Source organism: Pipra filicauda, unplaced genomic scaffold, assembly GCF_003945595.2.
Source record: "Pipra filicauda isolate LSUMZ 115617 unplaced genomic scaffold, ASM394559v2 scaffold90_size2875636_pilon, whole genome shotgun sequence".
Lineage (NCBI taxonomy): Eukaryota > Metazoa > Chordata > Aves > Passeriformes > Pipridae > Pipra > Pipra filicauda.
This window is the reverse complement of record NW_024105098.1, coordinates 1,801,703-1,820,466: the sequence shown is the minus strand read 5'-3', so window position 1 is coordinate 1,820,466 and position 18,764 is coordinate 1,801,703. Positions and strand designations below refer to the sequence as shown.

Below are 18,764 nucleotides of genomic sequence, written 5' to 3'. Positions count from 1 at the left end.
TTACATCGTTGTGTGCAACAAAGCTGCTGCCGATCAGCGTGGGCTTCAGCCTCCCCAAAACCAGATTGCTGTCTGGAAGGGACTTCCCAGCAACTGGGGAGCAGAATTTGCATGTCGGATTAGGTTTGTTAATTAAGTTCCCTTGCTGAGACACAAATCACAGAATTGTGTTCCAGCGTTTGGGAGCAGGAGAGGCAATCTGTGACACATTGGCAAAGGGAAGAACTGCTGGTAAAGGAGGGTTATTGTTAGAATTCTAAATGGGATTCACTTCCCAGGATTTGAAACTGCAGCGGAACAGTGAATATTTTCTGGCTATTCACACCAGCTCTTACTGACAACCATTGCGTTTAGATGATGTGAAAATGATCACTATGTGAAAGCTGCTTTGATTTTTTTGTTTAAAAAAAAAAAAGTAGTCTCTAAAGAAACCAAGTACTTGCACGTGACTCTCTCCTAATTGACTTGTTTTCCTGGGAGCTCCCTGTGGTGTGCAGTTAAGCCCTGTGCTTTGTGCTGGCGGGACTGGAATGTCAACATTCATGAATAAGAGCCTCAGATGAGGAGAGATTTAAATGGTCCCTGGAATGGGCTGTAAGCTCACAGACACCTTGTTTTGTAGCTGTTCTCCTTGTTGGTTAATACTCTTATGAAGGGTCCTTTGCTTCCTATTCGAAGTCTTTCCCCTCCCACCCTCTTTGCTCTTTGTAATCTGCCTCTGCCGCTGTTGGAAGGTGTGTAAATGGTGTGAAAGTGGGATGTTATCATATCTAAACAGCAGTAGTTGAACTACAGTTATTCAGCCTTTCCCACACTGTATTATGGCTGTGATTGTTGACCCCAAACTCCAGTTATGCTATAATTTGAACAATTTGCTTGTTGTATTTTTAGGGAGGTTTTTTTTTTGTAATGACAGTTAGAGTGACAGTCTGTGCTGCATCCTACCCTCTTGCTTGTGTCTTATATTTTTACTTAAATTCAAACTTGTCTATTTTTCAAGTTAGAGAGTTTGGGCTGTTACTACAGTATCCAGTGGAATGATGACCTCATTCCGAGGTTTTTAAGAATTATTGAAATACAAATGACACAGTTACTCCACTCAGTTCTTAAATGGAAGGGTTTATTGACATCTCTTAACTGTGCATTCAGTACTTTGTGCAACATCTACACTTAGAAAGTCTGCTACTCATGTGCCAGGCATTTTTTTTTTTTCAGAAGTGGCATTCAGTTTAAAGTAAGCCAAGAAGTGCAGAACCAGAATGTCAGTGCTTCTCTGTGCATTTTTATCCCCCCTGCAAGCGTTTTCCAAGCATTCTGTTAGCACTGTTAGCTGTGTCCTAGGGGGCACTTTCAGCTCAGACCCATCCGGGGAACACTTGCTGAGTAACTGCCTTTGCACAGGTTTTTTTGACTGCCTGCTGCTCTTCTGTACCTGGTGGGGTGTGTTTGGTGCTTCCCAGGCAGGGTGTGCTGGGTGTCTGTGGGCACTGCAGAGGGGCCCTGGGGCAGTGCAGGGGGTGGTGGCACAGCCAGGGCACAGGTGGCCTCAGCAGAGCCTGCCCAGGGCTGTGGGGTGTCACTGCAGCTGGGAGCCCAGTCCTGTGGCCCCATGGGCAGCCACCAACTGAATGGCTGAGATCACTTGGTGGGCATTTTGCAAGGTTATTGTGTCACTGAGACCATTTTGGTGGCTGAGCACAACTGAAGTACTGATGAGCCGTGACATGGGGGTGGTTAGTGAGGGGAGGTTTCTCAGGCTGTTGTTTCATGTATTTTTAAAGCAGCCACAAGCCATGCTGCTCTTAAGAAGCTGATTCTGTTCTTGCTCTTATACAGGACTCTTGCTTTATTTGCTGCTGAAAACTCCCATATCACCAGGTCTGGCCCTGCTGGTGTGTGGTGTCAGCAGTCAGTGTGCACTCCTGCCTGCTCACGCTCACTGTGAAAACCAGAAAAGGACAACCTGTTTTGTTCCTGTTGAGAAAGTGTATGCAGCTTTCCACCTCTGCTACCTCAGAGGCAGGAGATGAGTCAGTGCCTTTGTTCTGTGTTGACTCTGTGAATTGTTTTTGCTTTACTATCTCTTGCTAGAGGAAGGAAGAGAGCTTTCCTGTAGTGAAGAAACTAGGCTAAGGTTGCTATTGCATGAGATGCCGGAGCTGTCCTGGGCTGTATTTGTGAAGCATAACAGCTTGGAGTCCTCTTCCAGGATTTTAGGGGATCCATGATACCTTCACTGGATAAACTTTGTGCTTCTTGATGTTGTTTCACATCTTTCTCTTTCTTGCATTCGCAGCTTGTTTTGCACTCATGACTGTGGTCAACCTTGTGGTATCAGACTTGCCACAGTGAAGGTATTTGTGTTTCTAGTACAGTTGTAGCTCTAACACTAATCTCTCCTCTTTTGCCTCGGGTGCTCAGTCAGCTCCTGTGCCTCCCCCTGAGTGTGTGCAAGAACAGCTACACTGAATCTGGCAGGGGCTCGCTCAGCTCCGTGGGCTCCATAGTCTGGAAACAGCCAAAAGAAGGCGCCTTGGCCAGAGAATAAGGGCTGAGTAAAAATGCAGAGGTGAAGAGGCTCAGCTTCCAGATGTTTGCATCCCAGTGTATTTCCAGATGTGGCCTCTGTGTTTCTTTTTTCCCAGTTTGCCCAGTCTGTCTGAGCTGAAGCACAGCCAGACTTCTCTGGTGAGGAAAGGCCATCTCTGTGATGGGATCTGCCACTCAGCAGCTTTGGGGCTACAACAGGACAGTCTTGTCCAAAGAAGATACTTGAATTTTTCCTTGTACCCCCTGCAGCCTGTTCTGCCCAATACAAAGTCAGCTGTGTATTTAAAGAGCCCAGCTGGATTATCTGTGGATCACTTTTTTTCTTTTTCTCTGCCAGGAAAGCAACTTTTATTTTCCCCCACGAGATTTGGTATAGAACAGTAGAGAAACTGTTGCACCTTCCTTGATTATTTCCATTTTTTAGAGCCTCATTTCATGCCTTGGTGCATCCATTTGTCTTCAGATTTTACATGTAGAGGCTTTTTATTATTACTTTCTTCAGAAGACTCCCAGGACTGCAGTCCATTCTCAAGGTGTTTGTTTCCTGTTTGGTATTCTGTCTTGTTCCTCTGGATCCCTGGGCAGGTTTGCACCTCATGCTTCAAGTTGATTTTTATCCTTGAAGTCAGGAAAAGAGAAGTATGAAAGGATTGATGTTTGAGATACTTTCAGGGCCAAGAATTCCTGTTATCAGGTGCTTTTTAGGTCCTAGAACTTGACTATAGAGACTGGGTATGTGCGTGTAGGAAAGGCATTGTCCTGACAAACAGCTGATTGATGTTTCACTTGTTTGTCTTCCCTGAGATCCTTGACATGGTAATTTAGCCGGTGTGAAGCAGCGTTTATCTTTTGTAGATCTGGAGCCTTCCCCCCAGCCATTAATCTGACGGTGCTGGGAGCTGTCTTTAAGGTCTGGGGATGTGTGTGGGTGTTGTTTTTCTGTTGCGTGGGGTTTTTTTTACCCAAACACCCCATGCCTTCTCAAACACTGAAGATGTGCTTTGAGATGCTTTGTTTGAGGACGTGTGTGTAACTTTTTGGCTGGAGGCTTGGTACGTGGTAGCTGTCTGTGAACAATCATTTATTGAAAAAGTGAGTGGGACGATTTTTAAGCTGTGGCTAATGGGGTTCCTCATTCTGCCCTGCCTGTACCCATCCTGTGATCCTTCTTTTCTCCCCACTGCTCCTGCGGGAGATTCCTGCTGGCAATCACTGGAACTCACTGGTGTGAGGCTTCCTTCTCCTTTGTGACCCCTCACAGCAGTAAGAGGAGTATCTCTGCAGAGCAGTGCCTTTACACTGGGGTTTGCTGGGAAAAGGAGTCTGGGTTTTGAGTGTGAAGTACACATGTGCAGTGTGGATGTTGTGTGAATAATGCATCCTTTCTTGGTGATTTCTGTGGGGTAAGTATCTGTTTTCTGTGTTCTTCTGCGTGGTATTTATTTTAGAATTGTTTGCCTGTTCTGTCTTGTCTTGCACTTCTTGATAAGAATTTTTACACAAGACTCTTGTCTTCGGTCTTTGTTCCTTTTTCCCTTTGCCCCAGATAATTTCACTGGGGCTTAAGTCTGCAAGATTAGTTCACAGGGACACCAGGAAAGGGAAACCTACCTGATTCTTTCAAGTTCTATTATTATTTATACAAACACTTGTGTTTTTTGTCTTTTCAGGCAGAGGCCGAGGAGAAAGCGGTTTCTACCAAAGAAGTTTTGATGAAGTGGAGGGTGGATTTGGGCGAGGAGGGGGCAGGGAAATGCACAGATCACAGAGTTGGGAGGAAAGGTAACAGAACTCTAGCCCTTAAAGTTTTTTACACACATCTGTTCAGCTTCCATTTGTGCCTTTTGACTTCATAAAAACACTTTAGGAAGGGTGATTAGTTGTATCTGTGAGAGGAGTGTCTGAATTTCTGAGATGGGGTACACAGTAATGTTTCTAGAGGCTCAGGAGCAAGTAAAAGAGCATTTTTGCAAAGACTTTTTCTGCTGAGTTCCTGGGAAGAAGGAACTACGTTAAGAAAACGTAAATTATGACAGTTGCAGTGGAAATGATGGGTGAAACTGTGGATTGCTGAAGGATTCGCTTCAGTTTTAGTCTTGATGTTGCTGACAGCATTTAGGGGCACATTTCAAAACATACCCAGTTGCCAAAGGCTGTGTGTATTAGTGTTCCTGAAAATTTCGCTTGTCACTTGGACCTCTAAAGATACTGTCCATCAAGCTCTGATTTTAAGAAAGTCCCCTCCAAAAAAAAAAACCAAAACCAAACAAGACCCATACCTAAAATGAGTGGAGCAGTTCCAAAACCTTATTTGAAACTTCTATTCTGCCTTTCTAGGGGAGACAGACGCTTTGAAAAACCAGGGCGAAAAGATCCAGGTATGGTTTTGTTACTGTGTGGGCAGAAAGTGGGAGGGAGGAGCAGGGTGTGTTTGGGGAAGGGATCTGTACATACATAAACCTTTCTTATTGCTCCAAGTATACTGTTGATACAAGATTGATGATACTGTGCCAGGTTATCTAAGTGTGCTCTCAAAGTGCTGGTTCTCCTATTTTGTGTTGTTTTCACTATTGGACATTTGAATGTTGTAGATAAGAAAAATCTACAGTGAGTAGGTTCTGTTTATTCAATGAAGATGAAGTCTACAGCTGGAACTAAGCTCCTGTACCCCTGGGAAAGGGGCTGTGCTGGTGAACAGATGTGCTGTGACAACAGCCCTTTTCAGGGCAGCTTTGAAACGTGCCTGGTGTGGGCTGTTTTGGCACCCAGGACTTGCTGACCTTGTGAACAGTTAATTTTTCTGAACGCTTGCCAGCGTGAGGGAGATCCCGGCAGCAGCACCCCGAGGCTCCCGTGCTGGTGGATTTACTGGGTATCAAGTTAGTGTAAGTCATCACATGAACCTCCTGTTCATTCAGGTTATCACCTGGTCCCCTGTCTGCTGTTCCTCTCCTCTCCTGTTTCTGAAATGCTTCACATGGGCCATGTTCAGGCAGAATGCTGGATCCTTAACTGTGGCCCTGTGCTTCTGTTTGAACGTTCAGCTTGAGTTGGAGTGGGTCTGTCATCTTGGGGCTGGAACACAGACATTTGGGTAAAACCTGTGTTTGGAGAGTGGGGAGGACACTGAAGGAGACTGTGGCTCTCTGGTCATGGCAGTGACTTTTGCTTTGTGGGCTCATGCATTGAGTGTTCTCTGGGGGGACTCTGTTCCTTCTCCACGGATGTTTCCATGAGCATGGAGCTCAGCTGTGCCTGGTGACAGGTTTTGTACAGTAAGAGCTTGTCTGTCTGGGACCCAGAGAATCTCTTGGTCTTGGCTGAAGGCTGAGTCCCTCTTTGGTGAACATACTGATAAAGCACAGATCAGGACAGACAACTGCAGGTTGGATGTAAAGACAGACAATGAAAAGGTGACGGGACTGTATTTTAGTCCTTGCTTAGCTGACAGTATTTTTAGCAAGAGTAGCATAAATTGCCATATGAATAATTTTCCAGATGTGCATGGTGGCACATACCATAGGAGTCTTAAATTATCATCTGTGCTTTCAAAGCCCTCCCAGTCCTATCTCCATGTAGGAGTTGATGTTCATAGATTTTAAAGAGTGCTTTTATTTTTCTGCTTGTTAAGTTGAATGTTAACACAAAACAAAGATGTTGCATGTTTTCCTCATTGTTTCCTTTAAAAAGAGGATACTTCCAAAAAATAACTTGAGATTGGTTTGAGATTGTTCATTTTGAAATGCCAGTAGTGACACTTTGGACTCTGTATGTGTATATTTAGAGAACTTCTGGGAAAAAAAGAAAACAGGAGAAACCAAGTACTACTGAGATTTCAGGACTGCAATTTTTACAGAAGACAAACAGGTGTAAAAGTAGTACCCACCTTCCTGTTCTTGTGATTAAAGTTACAGCACTTCCAGTTCCAGACTATAGAATGTACTACATTTCTGATAAAGATGGATAAAAATATTGCATGTCAGTATAGGATGAGGTGTATCTCTGTTGAAATGGAGAAGAATTTGCAGTGTGCACCATAATCTTACTGAAGCTTAACCTCTGCCAGAGGTTATCTGCAGCTGGGACAGAGCAGGTCTTGTTTGTAGCAACTCCTAGGAAGCAGGACTGTGGAATGCATCTGCCAGGAACCATTTCCTGGAGGAGATGGTGTCCCTGTGTGATTTGTTGGAAGTTGATTGCGAGGGATGACTGCTTATTCTTAAGTTAGGAAGCTTTTTGTGGTACCTGATTGCTCCTCTGAAGTCTGGTGTTGTTTCTCTTCTCGTCTGATTTAGGTGACTAAAGGCTCTGTAGCTCAGTATGATACAGGAAGGAGCCCTGCAATCTTTCTGGAGGTTTTTTTGTAAAAATGTTGTTTTCACAACAGTAATTTACGTTTGTGTATTGCTGTGTTAGAGGTTTATGTCCCAATGGGTTGGAAGACCATTTTGCTCCCCTCTACCTTCAGAGAGAAATAAGGTGGAGAGCACAGAAATATTAACGAAGTGCTGGTCTGTTTGACTCAAGCCTTGGTTAATTACAAATAGTTTCTGTTCTGTAAAGGCTTTCCAATGACACGATATTTTGAGTGTGAGGAGGGTTACAGATGTGCCACCAGAAGTCCCAGTGAATACAAGCACTTGGTGTCCACGCTCAGGGGAGGGCACTGACATGCAACCTGGAATTCAGGCTGATGTGCTTTAGCAGATGCCTTGGATTCTGGTACTCTGGTTAAACTCCTTAGTTTAGGATTTTATTATCTGATTTTACTGTGCTTCAGTTTTTCATTGGTCCTTCACAGGGCCTTGGATTAGCCTCAGATTACATAATTTACTGAGTTGCCAACTTTTTCATGTCCTTTGTTGTGGATGATCACACTACAGAGATCAAATATTAAAGCCTTCTGGACATTCATAATGGATGCCAAGGCAAGAACCTCTCGATTAAAAATCACGGGATGAAAAAAGTGATAGACCTTCAACAAAGAATTACTTCTCAGAAATTATCAGTATGCTGTTCTTAAAAATTAATGATTGCTTTTTCAGTGCTCACAGTAGTTTGCAAGGTCACATTTGACTGATTCTCAACATAGACAGTATCTGTCCCTGGTTTCAGTTTGCAAATTGGGGATGCACAAAGTATTTGGGAGTTGCTGTTGCAGATTGTCACAGTTCTGATGGTCTTCACTGAGAACCCAAATGGTTTCTGGAAGGCCCAGGCCTTTAGCAAAGAAAATGAGCAAGTTGTTTTCTTGAGCACGGCTGTCTCTGCACAAAAGCTGCTTAATTTTCCGTGCAGCCTCTCGACTAATACCAGCTTAGCAGCTGAGGGGATTTGATTAGTTACCAGCAGTTACACACTGGTAGTAAATAATTGTTATGTAGATGAAACAGAACTTCTAGCAAGTCAGTTGTGGAGCCTGATTGAGTTCTGTTTAACGTGTGGGGTTTGGTTAGGTTAACAAGACTGGAATATAAAATGTGTGTGGAAGTGGCTACAAGAAAAGGGTGCTGGGTTTCTTTGAATTGCACTTGCCCTTGCTCTGCCTGGTTTGTTTTCCTGCCTGCCTCGTGGCAGGAGGTGCATCCATGAAGGTTGGGCCCCAGTCTGCTCTTGCAGTGCTGAAGCACAGGGTGCTGTGCTGTGGCACCAGAGCCCATCAGCAGTTTTCCAGGGCTCCTCTTCCAGTTTGGGCCATGGCACGTTTCCAGTGCTTTCAGACATCCGTGGTTCACCAGTTCTCTGGAACTGTAAAAGCAATATCAGTGTTTTTTCTACCCCTTGTTCTGCAGCTGTTCTGAAGTAACTACCAAGTTCTTTGTCTGATTTGCTTCCTTAGTATTATTCAGCTTTACATTCCAAAATGAAATATTTGAGGATTGCACGTAGCGCGTACTAAACATATTTTTTCTTTATACTTGCTGTTGTACCCCCTTTTAAACCAAGTCTGTAAATAGAAAATTATTTTAAAAACAGGATAACTTTTAAGTATCACATAATTCAGAAATCAGATGAAGCAACCTGCACTTTGATTAGATGTTAATTGAAGTTAGAAATAGCTTTTTATAGCTTTGGCTCTAAATCATGAGATTATAATCCTGTCCTGTTGGGATTATACATGTGAATTTGAGAACAATTGGTTTGTCTGAGACCAGAGTATGTGATATATGGGAAAAACAGTACCTCACCCAGAATGCTGTCAAACAGAATATTCTCAATACCTCACCCAGAATGCTGCTCTAAGTGGTTAGTTCAGACTTCACTCAGGGATCTGTTCTATGCTCTTGCACTGGGTCTTAATTTGTAGGACTCTTATCAATGTCTTATATTGGTCGTGAATGTGGAAAAAACACTTGCAAGAAATGCTTAAAAGTTATTGGTGCTGACACAAGACTGGAAAAGGGACTTTTAAATGGTATGTGGGCCAACAGCTCAGAAAAGCAGGGATGAAGGCAGGGTAACTTGGTGGTGTGCTGCTCTCTGAGCTCCACAATCTTCATGAATTCTTGTCCATAAAATGAAATTTGAAACAGATTTTGAGAGTGTGTGATAACCCAGCTCTGTCTGAGGTCTGCAGTGGGGGAGGCAGTGCTTGAACAGCTTTGGAGTGAGAGCTCAGTTGCAGCAGAAGCACAGCCCTTCTGCCTCATGGCCCTGCCTGTGCAGTGGGGCTGGGGGGCTGCTCCCCATCCCCAGACTCTACACCAGGAGCTTCCTCCTTGCCCCTTTTGGGACTTGAGGAGAGTTCAGTTAAACAGAACCTCCTCAGACAGCTTGTGCCCGTTTTTCCTGCTGCTGACCACTTGGGGAAGTTAAAAGGAGGCGTATTTGTTAGTGCGTTATGCTCTTGGCAATGAAAGTTGCTATTTATGCCATCTGGGTTTCTGGGAAAAGTCTTCTAGCTTTGAAAGGTAGCTTTATTTTAATACTTGACTGACCAGGTACCTAACAGGCCTGGTTTTGGACACCTGACAGGCACTGCTTTTGTCGAGAGCTTGGAAATAATTATTCATCATTCTGTTTTTCCTTTAGCATCTTAAATTATTTAGGAGCTTCAGAACAGTGTCTTAGTTGCAGCAGGTTTATGAGGCACTTAAATACAGAAGTCTCACGTATGGTTTGTTTTAATTTTTTATTTCAAAATTGATCCAAGTGTCTCTAAATATTTTTGTGCTGTGTGTACAGGCAAATATTGATGTTAAAAAGCATAAAATATAAATGGATGTGGTTCTACTTCTCCTAGATATAGTGCATCCCTCTGGGTCAGATGTACTGCAGACAAGCAGTGACAATATGGGCAATGTATGGGTCTTTAAAAAAAAAAGTACATTCATTCATTAAAAATAGTCTGTTTGCCACTGCTAAATAATTTATTCAGTGTTTCCAAATATGAAAAAATTTCCACTGCAGCCTTTGTCATATATATCAAGATTTTTTGATAGTGTCTTCATAGATCTGTCTGGAAACGAGATGTTCTTTTACTTGGCAGAATGAAGAACTACACTTAGTATTTACAGTTTTACTTAATAAGCACAGCAGGAGTGCTTTTCACTGCCACGAGAGATTGGCAGGACTTTCTGAGAGTGAATTCAGCCCTCTGAAAAGTGATGTAACTGTATTCCCAAAGACTTAAGAGAACAGAAAAACTGGTATCTTGGATGAACAGAGTTACTTAAAGCAGAACTAATGCATTTACTGAGTGACCCCATATTGCTTTTATGTTGTTGTCCATTTTGTCACAAGCTGGTGAAGTATGATTTTGGTCATCTTTGGGAGTTTTGAAGATCTCTCCTTTTGGGGTCAGTGTGGCATTAATCACAGTCTGGGAAATTCAGCAAGTAGCTCTTCTGATGTTAGTACCGTGGTTCTTGTACCCGACTTCATCCTGGGTGGCTCATCCAGCCTCTCGGGGCACTCACGTTCTCTTCACTGTGTCACATTGTAATCAAAAGGATGGAAGGACAAGAGAAGGATCACTAGAAGATGGCAGGGCAGGCAAGGAGGGAAGGTTGTAAATGGAACCTGAAAGTTTAATGTAATAATAATTAAAAAAAGCCCCAAGTCCACAGTCTGTTCTCTCTATTCTGTGAGGCCAGTCTCGGAGAGCTGGAAGCTGTCAGCGTGCTGCCCATTGATGCGGATCTCCTTGTCAGTCCTCCTGGGGCTCTTGGAGCCAGGTGCAGCCGGGAGCTCAGGAATAGTCTTGTCAAAGTTCTCCATCTGGATGTGGTACTCACCTTGGGCACTGCGGGCCAGCACGGGGGCGAAGCGGTGGGACAGCAGGATCTCGGAGGGCAGGTAGGACGTTCTCCTTTGACACGTTTCTCCCGTGCCCTCCTGCACAGCTGACAGGAAGACGACCAGCTCAAAGTGGTGAGGAGCTTCTCTCTGGAGGAGGGCAGCCAGAGGGCTGGATGGAGAGATGGAATGGTAGTAGGTCAGCGGGAAGATGAAGAAAGGACACTCGGCCGCAGTAACGCTGTCGAGGTGGAAGTCGACGCTCGTTTGGTGCAGCTGCCCGTTCTCCTGCTCTTGGTACAGGATAGCAGAGATCTGGACGCTGGTCAGGGGGCTGGAGCGAGTGTTGGCCACCTGGAACATGAGGTGTGGCTTCCCCTCGGGATGTGTGACCACGGCAGAGCGCGTGAAGCGGATGGAGAACGCCCGGTTCTTCGGGCGGGCGATCTTGGCCACGAACGCACCTGGATCGCGGGAGAGAACAAGCTCAGGGGCCAGCACAGGGCCTGGGGGCTTCCTGCAGCTCCCAGCTCCTCCAGACAGCCAAGGGAGCAGGAGCAGGCCTGGGGGGACATGCAGGCTGGAAGGACTGTGTTTGAGAACTGCTGGGCTGGCATTGCACTAACCCACTTGGGTTTAAAAGAGTAGAGTTGCCTAAAATGCTGCTTTTCCTAAGCTGTGTTATATTGGGAAGGGTTCTGGAGCTGTAAGAAGAGCTGTCAGCTTGCTCTGAGTTACTGTCCTTTGTAATAGTACCTGATCTCGGTGTGTTACACCATAGAAGCTCTTTCTAGTACACAGTAAACTAACCTATGTATTTTTAAAGTATTTTGAATGACTTTAAACCTGAAAATTATTTAAAATAACTGAAGATACTTCAGAATAGCTGTGACACTGTAACATCTTCATTACATTGGGTACTGAGGAATACTTGAACGCTGAGTTGAAGATCAACTTCAGTTTCAACTACGAAAATAGTTCAGCTAGAAAAAAGTTTGCCTTAAAAATCAAAACAAATAGACTTTTTAAATATTGTAATTATATAGAAAAAACTTGGAGAGATAATGGTATAAGAAATAAGTGACTGAGAGTGATAAGCAGGGATTTGCCACAAGTATTGTCCAGTGAATACCGGAACTATCAAGTCCAGATCTTGATATCAGCTAATTTATGCCTTTTGTTAATGAAAGGTGTTTTAGTCCTACATAGCTGGAATCTCACCATCCTCGTAGTGACTGCCTTAGTTGTTCTTTCATCTATCCAAATGATCAGTATTTCTAGCTCCATCCTCCAGCCCAGTTGTTCCACCTGTTCTGTTTAAGGATGGACTGGGAAGGCTTACCTGTGATGAAGGCTTCCAGCATGAGCCCCAGGACCATCTGGATTGCCAGCAGTGCGATGGCACTGGGACAGTCCCCGCTCGGGAACATGGTGCCGTAGCCGATCGTGAGCTGCGTCTCCAGGGAGAAGGAGAAAGCAGCCGTAAAGCTGGTGATGTACTTGACACAGATAGTGTGGTTGTCAGGGGGAGCATCGTGGTCCAGCTCCAGGTCCCCGTTCATCTCAGCCAGCAGGTACCAGAGCACTGCAAAGACCAGCCAGTGGAGGACGAAGGAAGCGGCGAAGACGAGCATCATCCACCTCCAGCGCATGTCCATGAGGATCCCCCAGGCGTCGCGCAGATAGGCCAGGCCCCTGCCCCGGGCACCGTCCAGCTGCAGGGTGCTGTGCCCGTCCTTGGTCACCATGCGCAGGTGCCGCTGGGCCAGCAGGGGAGCGCTGGCCTTGGTGTTATTGCTCTCCAGCACGTCCGTCGTCATGGGCTGGGAAGGAGGGAAAAGGAACGGAAGGGAGACAGTGCAGCATGTTTGTATTTTGCCTAACGCTCACAGTTTTTGACACATCAGCAGGGGTCGAAATACTGCAGCCAACAAAGGAGGGCTTATACATTGCAATCCAGAGAAGATTAAGTCAGGAGCCTGGAGAGGAATTTACCACTGTTTGTGGTAATACTTTGTTAAAAAAGATTAAGTTTAAAAATCTGAGTACTTCTCAAATTTTCCCTGCTTAGTTGTTTAAATATAACTTTCATACTTTACCTTCCTAAATGTACATTGGAGTCACATGGTTTAATTCTTTGGGGGTGAGTGGGATGTGCTTAGCATACTGTATCTGAAAAGAAACTGGGTTTTGTCTGATTATATCAGGTTTTGTAACTTTTCAGCGGAGTATAGTAACTTACCAATACTATTGTGAATACTACTAACAGTAGTACTATGGAGATAATGTTTATCCTGTTATTTCTCTGACATATTTTTATGCATTTTAAAGGAATGCTGTAGTTAAGCTAGTAGCCCTTTCAGACTTCCCTGGCTCTGGAAATGTCTGCTGTCTGCACCCACCATGTCCAGTTAAAGAGAACTACAGTATTCAGGGCAGAGCTGCTTCAGGGAGGCTGAGGCTGTTTATGTAAGGATCAGGTAAAAGGAGGGCAGGGGACCAATGCAGAAAATACACCGTGACATAATTTGCAGTCTAGTCTGCCTGAGCAGTGCCATTTTTATTAGTAACCAAATAAGAAAATAGGACAGCCGGCATATGGGAGTTAAGGTGGAATTGCAAATGTGGGAAGCAGAATGGGTTCCTGTAGGTATTTGGCATGCTGGGCTCCTTTGGTTCCTTTTAAACCTCAGAGCTTGCTGAATTTGCCAGAGGTGCTGAATGTCTTTTGAAAAGACACCGGTCACTCAAATCCATAAATTTTATAAATACTGGATGTTTATAGTTCACCTGGGGTTTATATAAAATAGAGTTAATAATGTGTACCACCTGCTTAAAGAAGGTGGTGAGGAAACTCGTTTGTAGAACAGCAGAGGATTTAAAAATACATCCATATTCTGCAAATCATGATTATACAGGGAGTATTTAGTCAGTTTTGGTTTCCTATCACTTTTGACCTTTCTCTGAATTAGACTATTTCAGTGTGTAATGCACGTTTACAAACATCTAGACGAAGTGGATCTTTTTCCCTCCAAGAGTACCGTCTTAGTTTTCTCTTGAAACACATTGTATGTGAGGATACTGAACTTCAGAAGTTTATGGAAGGTAAAAATCTGTCTTGTGATCTTTGGTTCCATAAGCCAGCAGTTTCCATGACTGTTTATTTAATCTTCATACCAAATTTTAGTAATTACAGAACATTCTCTTTTGCTTTCTAATGCTTAATTCCTACTGAGGTAGGAGTAGGAGGATTGACATATTTAGCTAAATATGTCAATATTTAGTTAGAGTGAATTAGAGTGAATATTTAGCTAAATTTTCATTTTACTTTCTTTCCCTGCTGTAGATTCTCAGAAGTGTCCTGCTCTTACTTCTATCCATGCTCTAGTCAAAGAAGGTAGGGTAGCTGATGACCTGGGTGGGATTTGGTAGGTTTCCCTTCATTTTTATTTTCCAGTTCACATCTCCTAGAAGGAATATTTTCAAACTGCTCCCTGTGCCAAAGAATACAGTGATCTCTGGTACCAGGCCACTTTTCTTGGGCATTCTGGTCATAGTCCATTCTGATCAGAGCCCTTTCAGCCCCCCTGCACTGAGTTTGCTCTTTAATCTGCTGCACAGCTCCCTAAATGACAGTTCTCACTATTGCTGCACTTTCACAGATTTTACAGTAACCTGAATGCAATTAGAAATGCTCCAGTAATCAGATGATTAGTGACTGGTCTGCAGAGCAGAGTCCTTGTGCTAAGATGTAGAGGAGCCCTTCTGGATGCCTTGAAGGAGCTGGAAAACGGGCATCTCTGAATGGGAATGGTGGTGGGAACCAGGCTTATAGGGAGCTGGGAACAGTGCCTTGGTTTTACCAAGGCAGTACTGACAAGAAACACTTGTGTGAACAGAGGAGAACACAGAGAACAAAATGCCTCTGGGTGTAAACATCACGCGTTATTGGGAAAAAACCCCAAACCCCCAAAACCTCTGTGTTTCTGTAAATTCTCAGGGTACTTGGAGGACAGCATCTGCTTTGTAGCCTCCAAGCAATCTAAGTTTGCAAAACAAACCCATGTTGTGAGAATGAATGTGATACTGACTGACTGGGGCCTGATCCTGCAGCGTTCCATGCACACATCCATGCTTTGGGGCCTGGTTCTGCACTGCTACAGACATATGTGCTTAACATGGTCCATTTTTCTTGGCTGTGCTGCAGATCTGCACAGTGCTGGGGTAGTGTGTGAGAGAGCACCTCTCTTCCCCCCAGCAGCAGGTCTCAGAACAGTGCTGTGTCTCTGCTCCTTGAGCATCCTGGCTGGGGAGTTTGCCTGCTGAGCTTAACCAGGTTATGCACTGGTTCATTTGATATAGACCTGTTTTTTATAGTCTAGGACTGTTTTAAATATTATGTATCTAATTCAGTGGCAGTGATAGCATTGGAAATGCCTGAGTTCCAAAACTGTTTTTCTGCGAACACTGTTGATGGCATTAAAGGCCATGAGCCTCAACTTGCTGGGGTGAGAAAATGGGTGAGAGAGGTGAAAGAACAGCTGCCCTGTGAGAAATCACAGGCTGGAGGATTGATCCTTTATGTTCTCAAAAGCAGAGACCACTTAAGAGCAGATGTGACTTAGAATTTAAAAGGAATTACTGTCTTCTGTCTGCTCCCTTCCTTGCCCACTGTAGTAAAACAAACCAACACCTGATCTGATCCCCTGCCTGGCATGGTCCCTGATGTCCCCAGGTAAATCCCAATCTCAAACAGTGTGTGTTTCAGGAAAGACGCTCAACTTTGACTTGGAAAGAACAATTCTGCATTGTTTGTTGGAGAATGCTTGTCTCCACTGGTACAGACATACTGTTTCTCATCCACATTGCTCCCCTGTTATCTCTTAACCACCTCTGTTGTGCTGTTTGTTTAGTTCTGCCTTTCCTGTTGTTTCCTGCTGTTGTAGCTTTGGGGTGTTCCTTGTCCCTCCATCTCCCAGCTGATAGCCCCTGACTGGAAAGACAGGAACTGTCAGAAATTACTTTTCTAAACCTCTTTTGGCATCTTGACCAATCTTTCACCAAGCATTCATTCTGTCTAATCCTTCCTGTTGCCAGTCTGTTGAAGACTAAATTGTCACCAAGGCCAGTGTGTATGTCAGCTCTTAGCTTTTTCTGGTTTTCCATCTTTTTACCACCTTGTTCCTCATCTTGGCTCCTTTCTTCTATACACTTTTCTAAAACCAGTCAAGGTAGGGTAAACATGGACTTTTTAAATCAGAAGTCACGGGTTCCTGCTCCTAGCAGTGGGGCAGGTTCTAAACTGACCTGGCTAGCTAATGATTTATGTGTAATAAAACAGCTCTAGGCTGTAGGTATGAATTTCTGAAATTCATGATCCAGCACACTGATCTCCCACGCTTTGCCTTTTTGATTGAGATCTTCTTCCTGGTGTTGTAACGGTTTTTATTACATTCCTGTTCCATGCCACCACCTTGCTTTCCTCTCCTCTTGCTTGGCCTTTCTCTTGGCAGCACAAACTCAGCTATTTTAACTCAGGGTTGTAGGGGAATTAATTTGGAGCACTTTTCATTTGCCTTCTCAGGTGAAGGCATTCGAAGTGACCCTTCCAGCCTGTTTTCAGCTCAATACCTTGATGCACCTGCAGCCCTTTCTGGAGCCTGGGTGTCTTTAGGAGGAGCTGTGTTCAGGGGACACTTGTGAGTTGCTGCCCTGCCTGCCCAGCTCCTGCCCTTAACAAACTGTGTTCTAGCTGACCTCAGAGGGCTTTGGAGACAGTTGGTGCTGCACTGCTTCCTTCTGACAGCAAAGCAGTCAAGAGGACCTGCTGTTTGCTGGGAGTGACTGCCAGAACTGCTTCCAACTGCAGCATAATGGGAAGATTTGCTAGAAGCAGGTGGTGGTGGCAGCATCACCCTCTGGGAATGTATACATTCCCTCTTTACTTGACCTGGGTCTGCATAATCATGGACAAGTTTGAGATTGAAAGGTTGCTCTGAGCTGTGATCTCTCAGATGTGTTGCTGCCTCTGTGCTTTGCAATGAGAACAAACTGAGACTGGATTTTTTTTGAAGGCACTTTGATTCTATTAAAATGGTTATTTGTGTAGTGGTATATTTAGATTATTGCATATTGTTGTCTGTAGACTGGAGCAACCTTTGAGATGCTCTGACATTAATATTAGGAAATGAAGGTTTTTTCAGTATGGATGACATGACTGAATCATATGACTTACAGCAGGGGACAATTTTAGAAATGTAGGAAGCAATTCAGTTTCAGTAACTGCTTTGGTTATGCTGCTGTTGTGAGTAGGACAGTTAAGGTTTCAAAGGTTTGTCCTTTAGATTTTGTAGCTGGTGCCTCATTGAGATGAATGGGAATAGTTTGTGACAAAGCTGTTACTTCTGAGCGATTTGCAGAATTAAGATAACAGTTTTCAGGACTTGTTACATTTATAAGTAGGTCTTGTGAAAATGGGAACTTGAATTTGTTGAGCCCAAGTCACATTTTTCAAAGCAAGTGCCACAAAGTCCAGGGTGTGAGAGCTCGTACTTTTGGCTTTCTGTGACAGCTTACTACAGAATGCACTTTAAAGAATAGTGGGAGACTATGTCTCCCTTCATAGTACAGAAAACAAGGCTGCCTATAGACTTGATTTTTGGGAATCCAAATAATGCTCCATTTTGTGTATAATGTATTTTCACAGTAGTACTCTGAGGACCCATATGAACACTTAATTTTTGATTGTGAGGTAGCATCTGAGAGGACCAACTAGTCTGACCACCTTTAGAGAAGCAGAAAAACTTAACATTTTGGGAAAGGCTTTAAAATATGCTAGCATGTGTTAATTCCTTATAAAGAAACAAAAATGCCAAATGAAATATTGCCAATGGAGGAGTCATTTGACAGTTAGGAGGGAGGATTGTATTTGATGTGAAGCTGTAGCACTAGAAGTCTGCAGCCACCCATACAGTGTGGAGTGAGCTGTTTTTGAGGAGCAGTCCTGCCCTGTCTGATGCAGAATTCCCCATGATTTGCCTGCAAGGACTGGTTTTCCAGGCGGGATGAGTTCCCTTTATGCCCAAGTGTGGTTTCCTGTGCTGACTCAGTGTGTCCACGAGCACAGGGATGCACTGACTGAAAACTGTTGAAGGTGTGAGATACAGGGATGGTAAATCAGGCTTGAGCAGGTAGGAAGCTCATTTCTTTTAATTTGTGAGGGAACTGAAGTGAAATGCTGAGTTATGATGAATGCAGCAAGGGGGGGAGGATGTTTTCCTGACACTTGACCGGTCTCATAACACCCAGCTACCTGAGCTGGAGACTTGCAAATGCTCCCTGTCTGCAGAGCATTGCAGAGTCTTTCCAGCACTGCTTCTCTCAAAAATGTTCTGAAAAAATACTGTATAATGCCTTTGATATTGCTTTTTGTGCTCTTGGGACCGTGGTCACCTGAGAAAGCATTTTCTTCTTTTTGAGGGGGAGAAATCAAATAATTTTCTTTAAGATAACAGTTAATTCAGCACGCTTTAGAAATAAAACTCTCTCCCCTGATAACTACTTCGATTTCTTTGATTAAAGAATGACAGAACAATTTCAAATGGTACAATAAGAAAGAGGAGGGAAAAATATGGTTTTGTTTACTTACCAGTCTTTGAAGGGTTGTGTGCAGGAGGAAGGGGTAACCTGGGCTCCAGGAGAGGGACTGGGCTGCTCTGGTGTATTGGTCCCACCACTGGCAAGAAACTTCCCACAAGTGGCTGGTAGAGATTTAAAAAAACCCACCAAAACCCTTTGAAAATGGGTTTGTATGTCTCATTCCTGTGTTTATAGTGCTGGGGGGCTGGTTTTCCTCTGAGGCTGATTTGATTGGTCATTTTGCCTGCAGGGGGGCCGGTTAACTCTGATCATGTGGAAAAGAATGCTGGTTTGTTAGGAGCCTTTCTTTACCCAACACAAACCCTTAGCAGCCAAGG

At 44.1% G+C, this 18,764-nt stretch overlaps 2 protein-coding genes across 2 annotated transcripts in view; one reads left to right on the top strand and one right to left on the bottom strand.

The window, feature by feature from the left end:
- The window catches only part of GIGYF2 (GRB10 interacting GYF protein 2), a 73,419-nt gene that overhangs the window by 23,032 nt on the left and 31,623 nt on the right, over positions 1-18,764 (top strand). Inside the window, exons 6-7 of the mRNA XM_039391114.1 lie at positions 4,221-4,332; positions 4,888-4,928. Of these exons, the coding sequence (XP_039247048.1) occupies positions 4,221-4,332; positions 4,888-4,928 (153 nt within the window). The remainder of the gene's footprint in view (positions 1-4,220; positions 4,333-4,887; positions 4,929-18,764) is intronic.
- Positions 9,903-18,527, bottom strand: KCNJ13 (potassium inwardly rectifying channel subfamily J member 13). The gene is made up of 3 exons (XM_027724934.2): positions 18,437-18,527; positions 12,131-12,611; positions 9,903-11,252 (listed from the first exon to the last, which is right to left on the bottom strand). Exons 2-3 carry the CDS (start codon positions 12,606-12,608, stop codon positions 10,630-10,632), a joined length of 1,101 nt encoding a protein of 366 aa, XP_027580735.1. The 5' UTR covers positions 12,609-12,611; positions 18,437-18,527; the 3' UTR covers positions 9,903-10,629.

What these genes read in the sequence shown, in the direction of transcription:
- KCNJ13 (XM_027724934.2), bottom strand. Translation starts at nt 12,608, where the DNA reads ATGACGACGGACGTGCTGGAGAGCAATAACACCAAGGCCAGCGCTCCC. An exon ending in GCTGGAAGCCTTCATCACAG is followed by an intron (nt 11,253 to 12,130) that starts GTAAGCCTTCCC and finishes CCCGCGATCCAG; the next exon opens with GTGCGTTCGTGGCCAAGATC.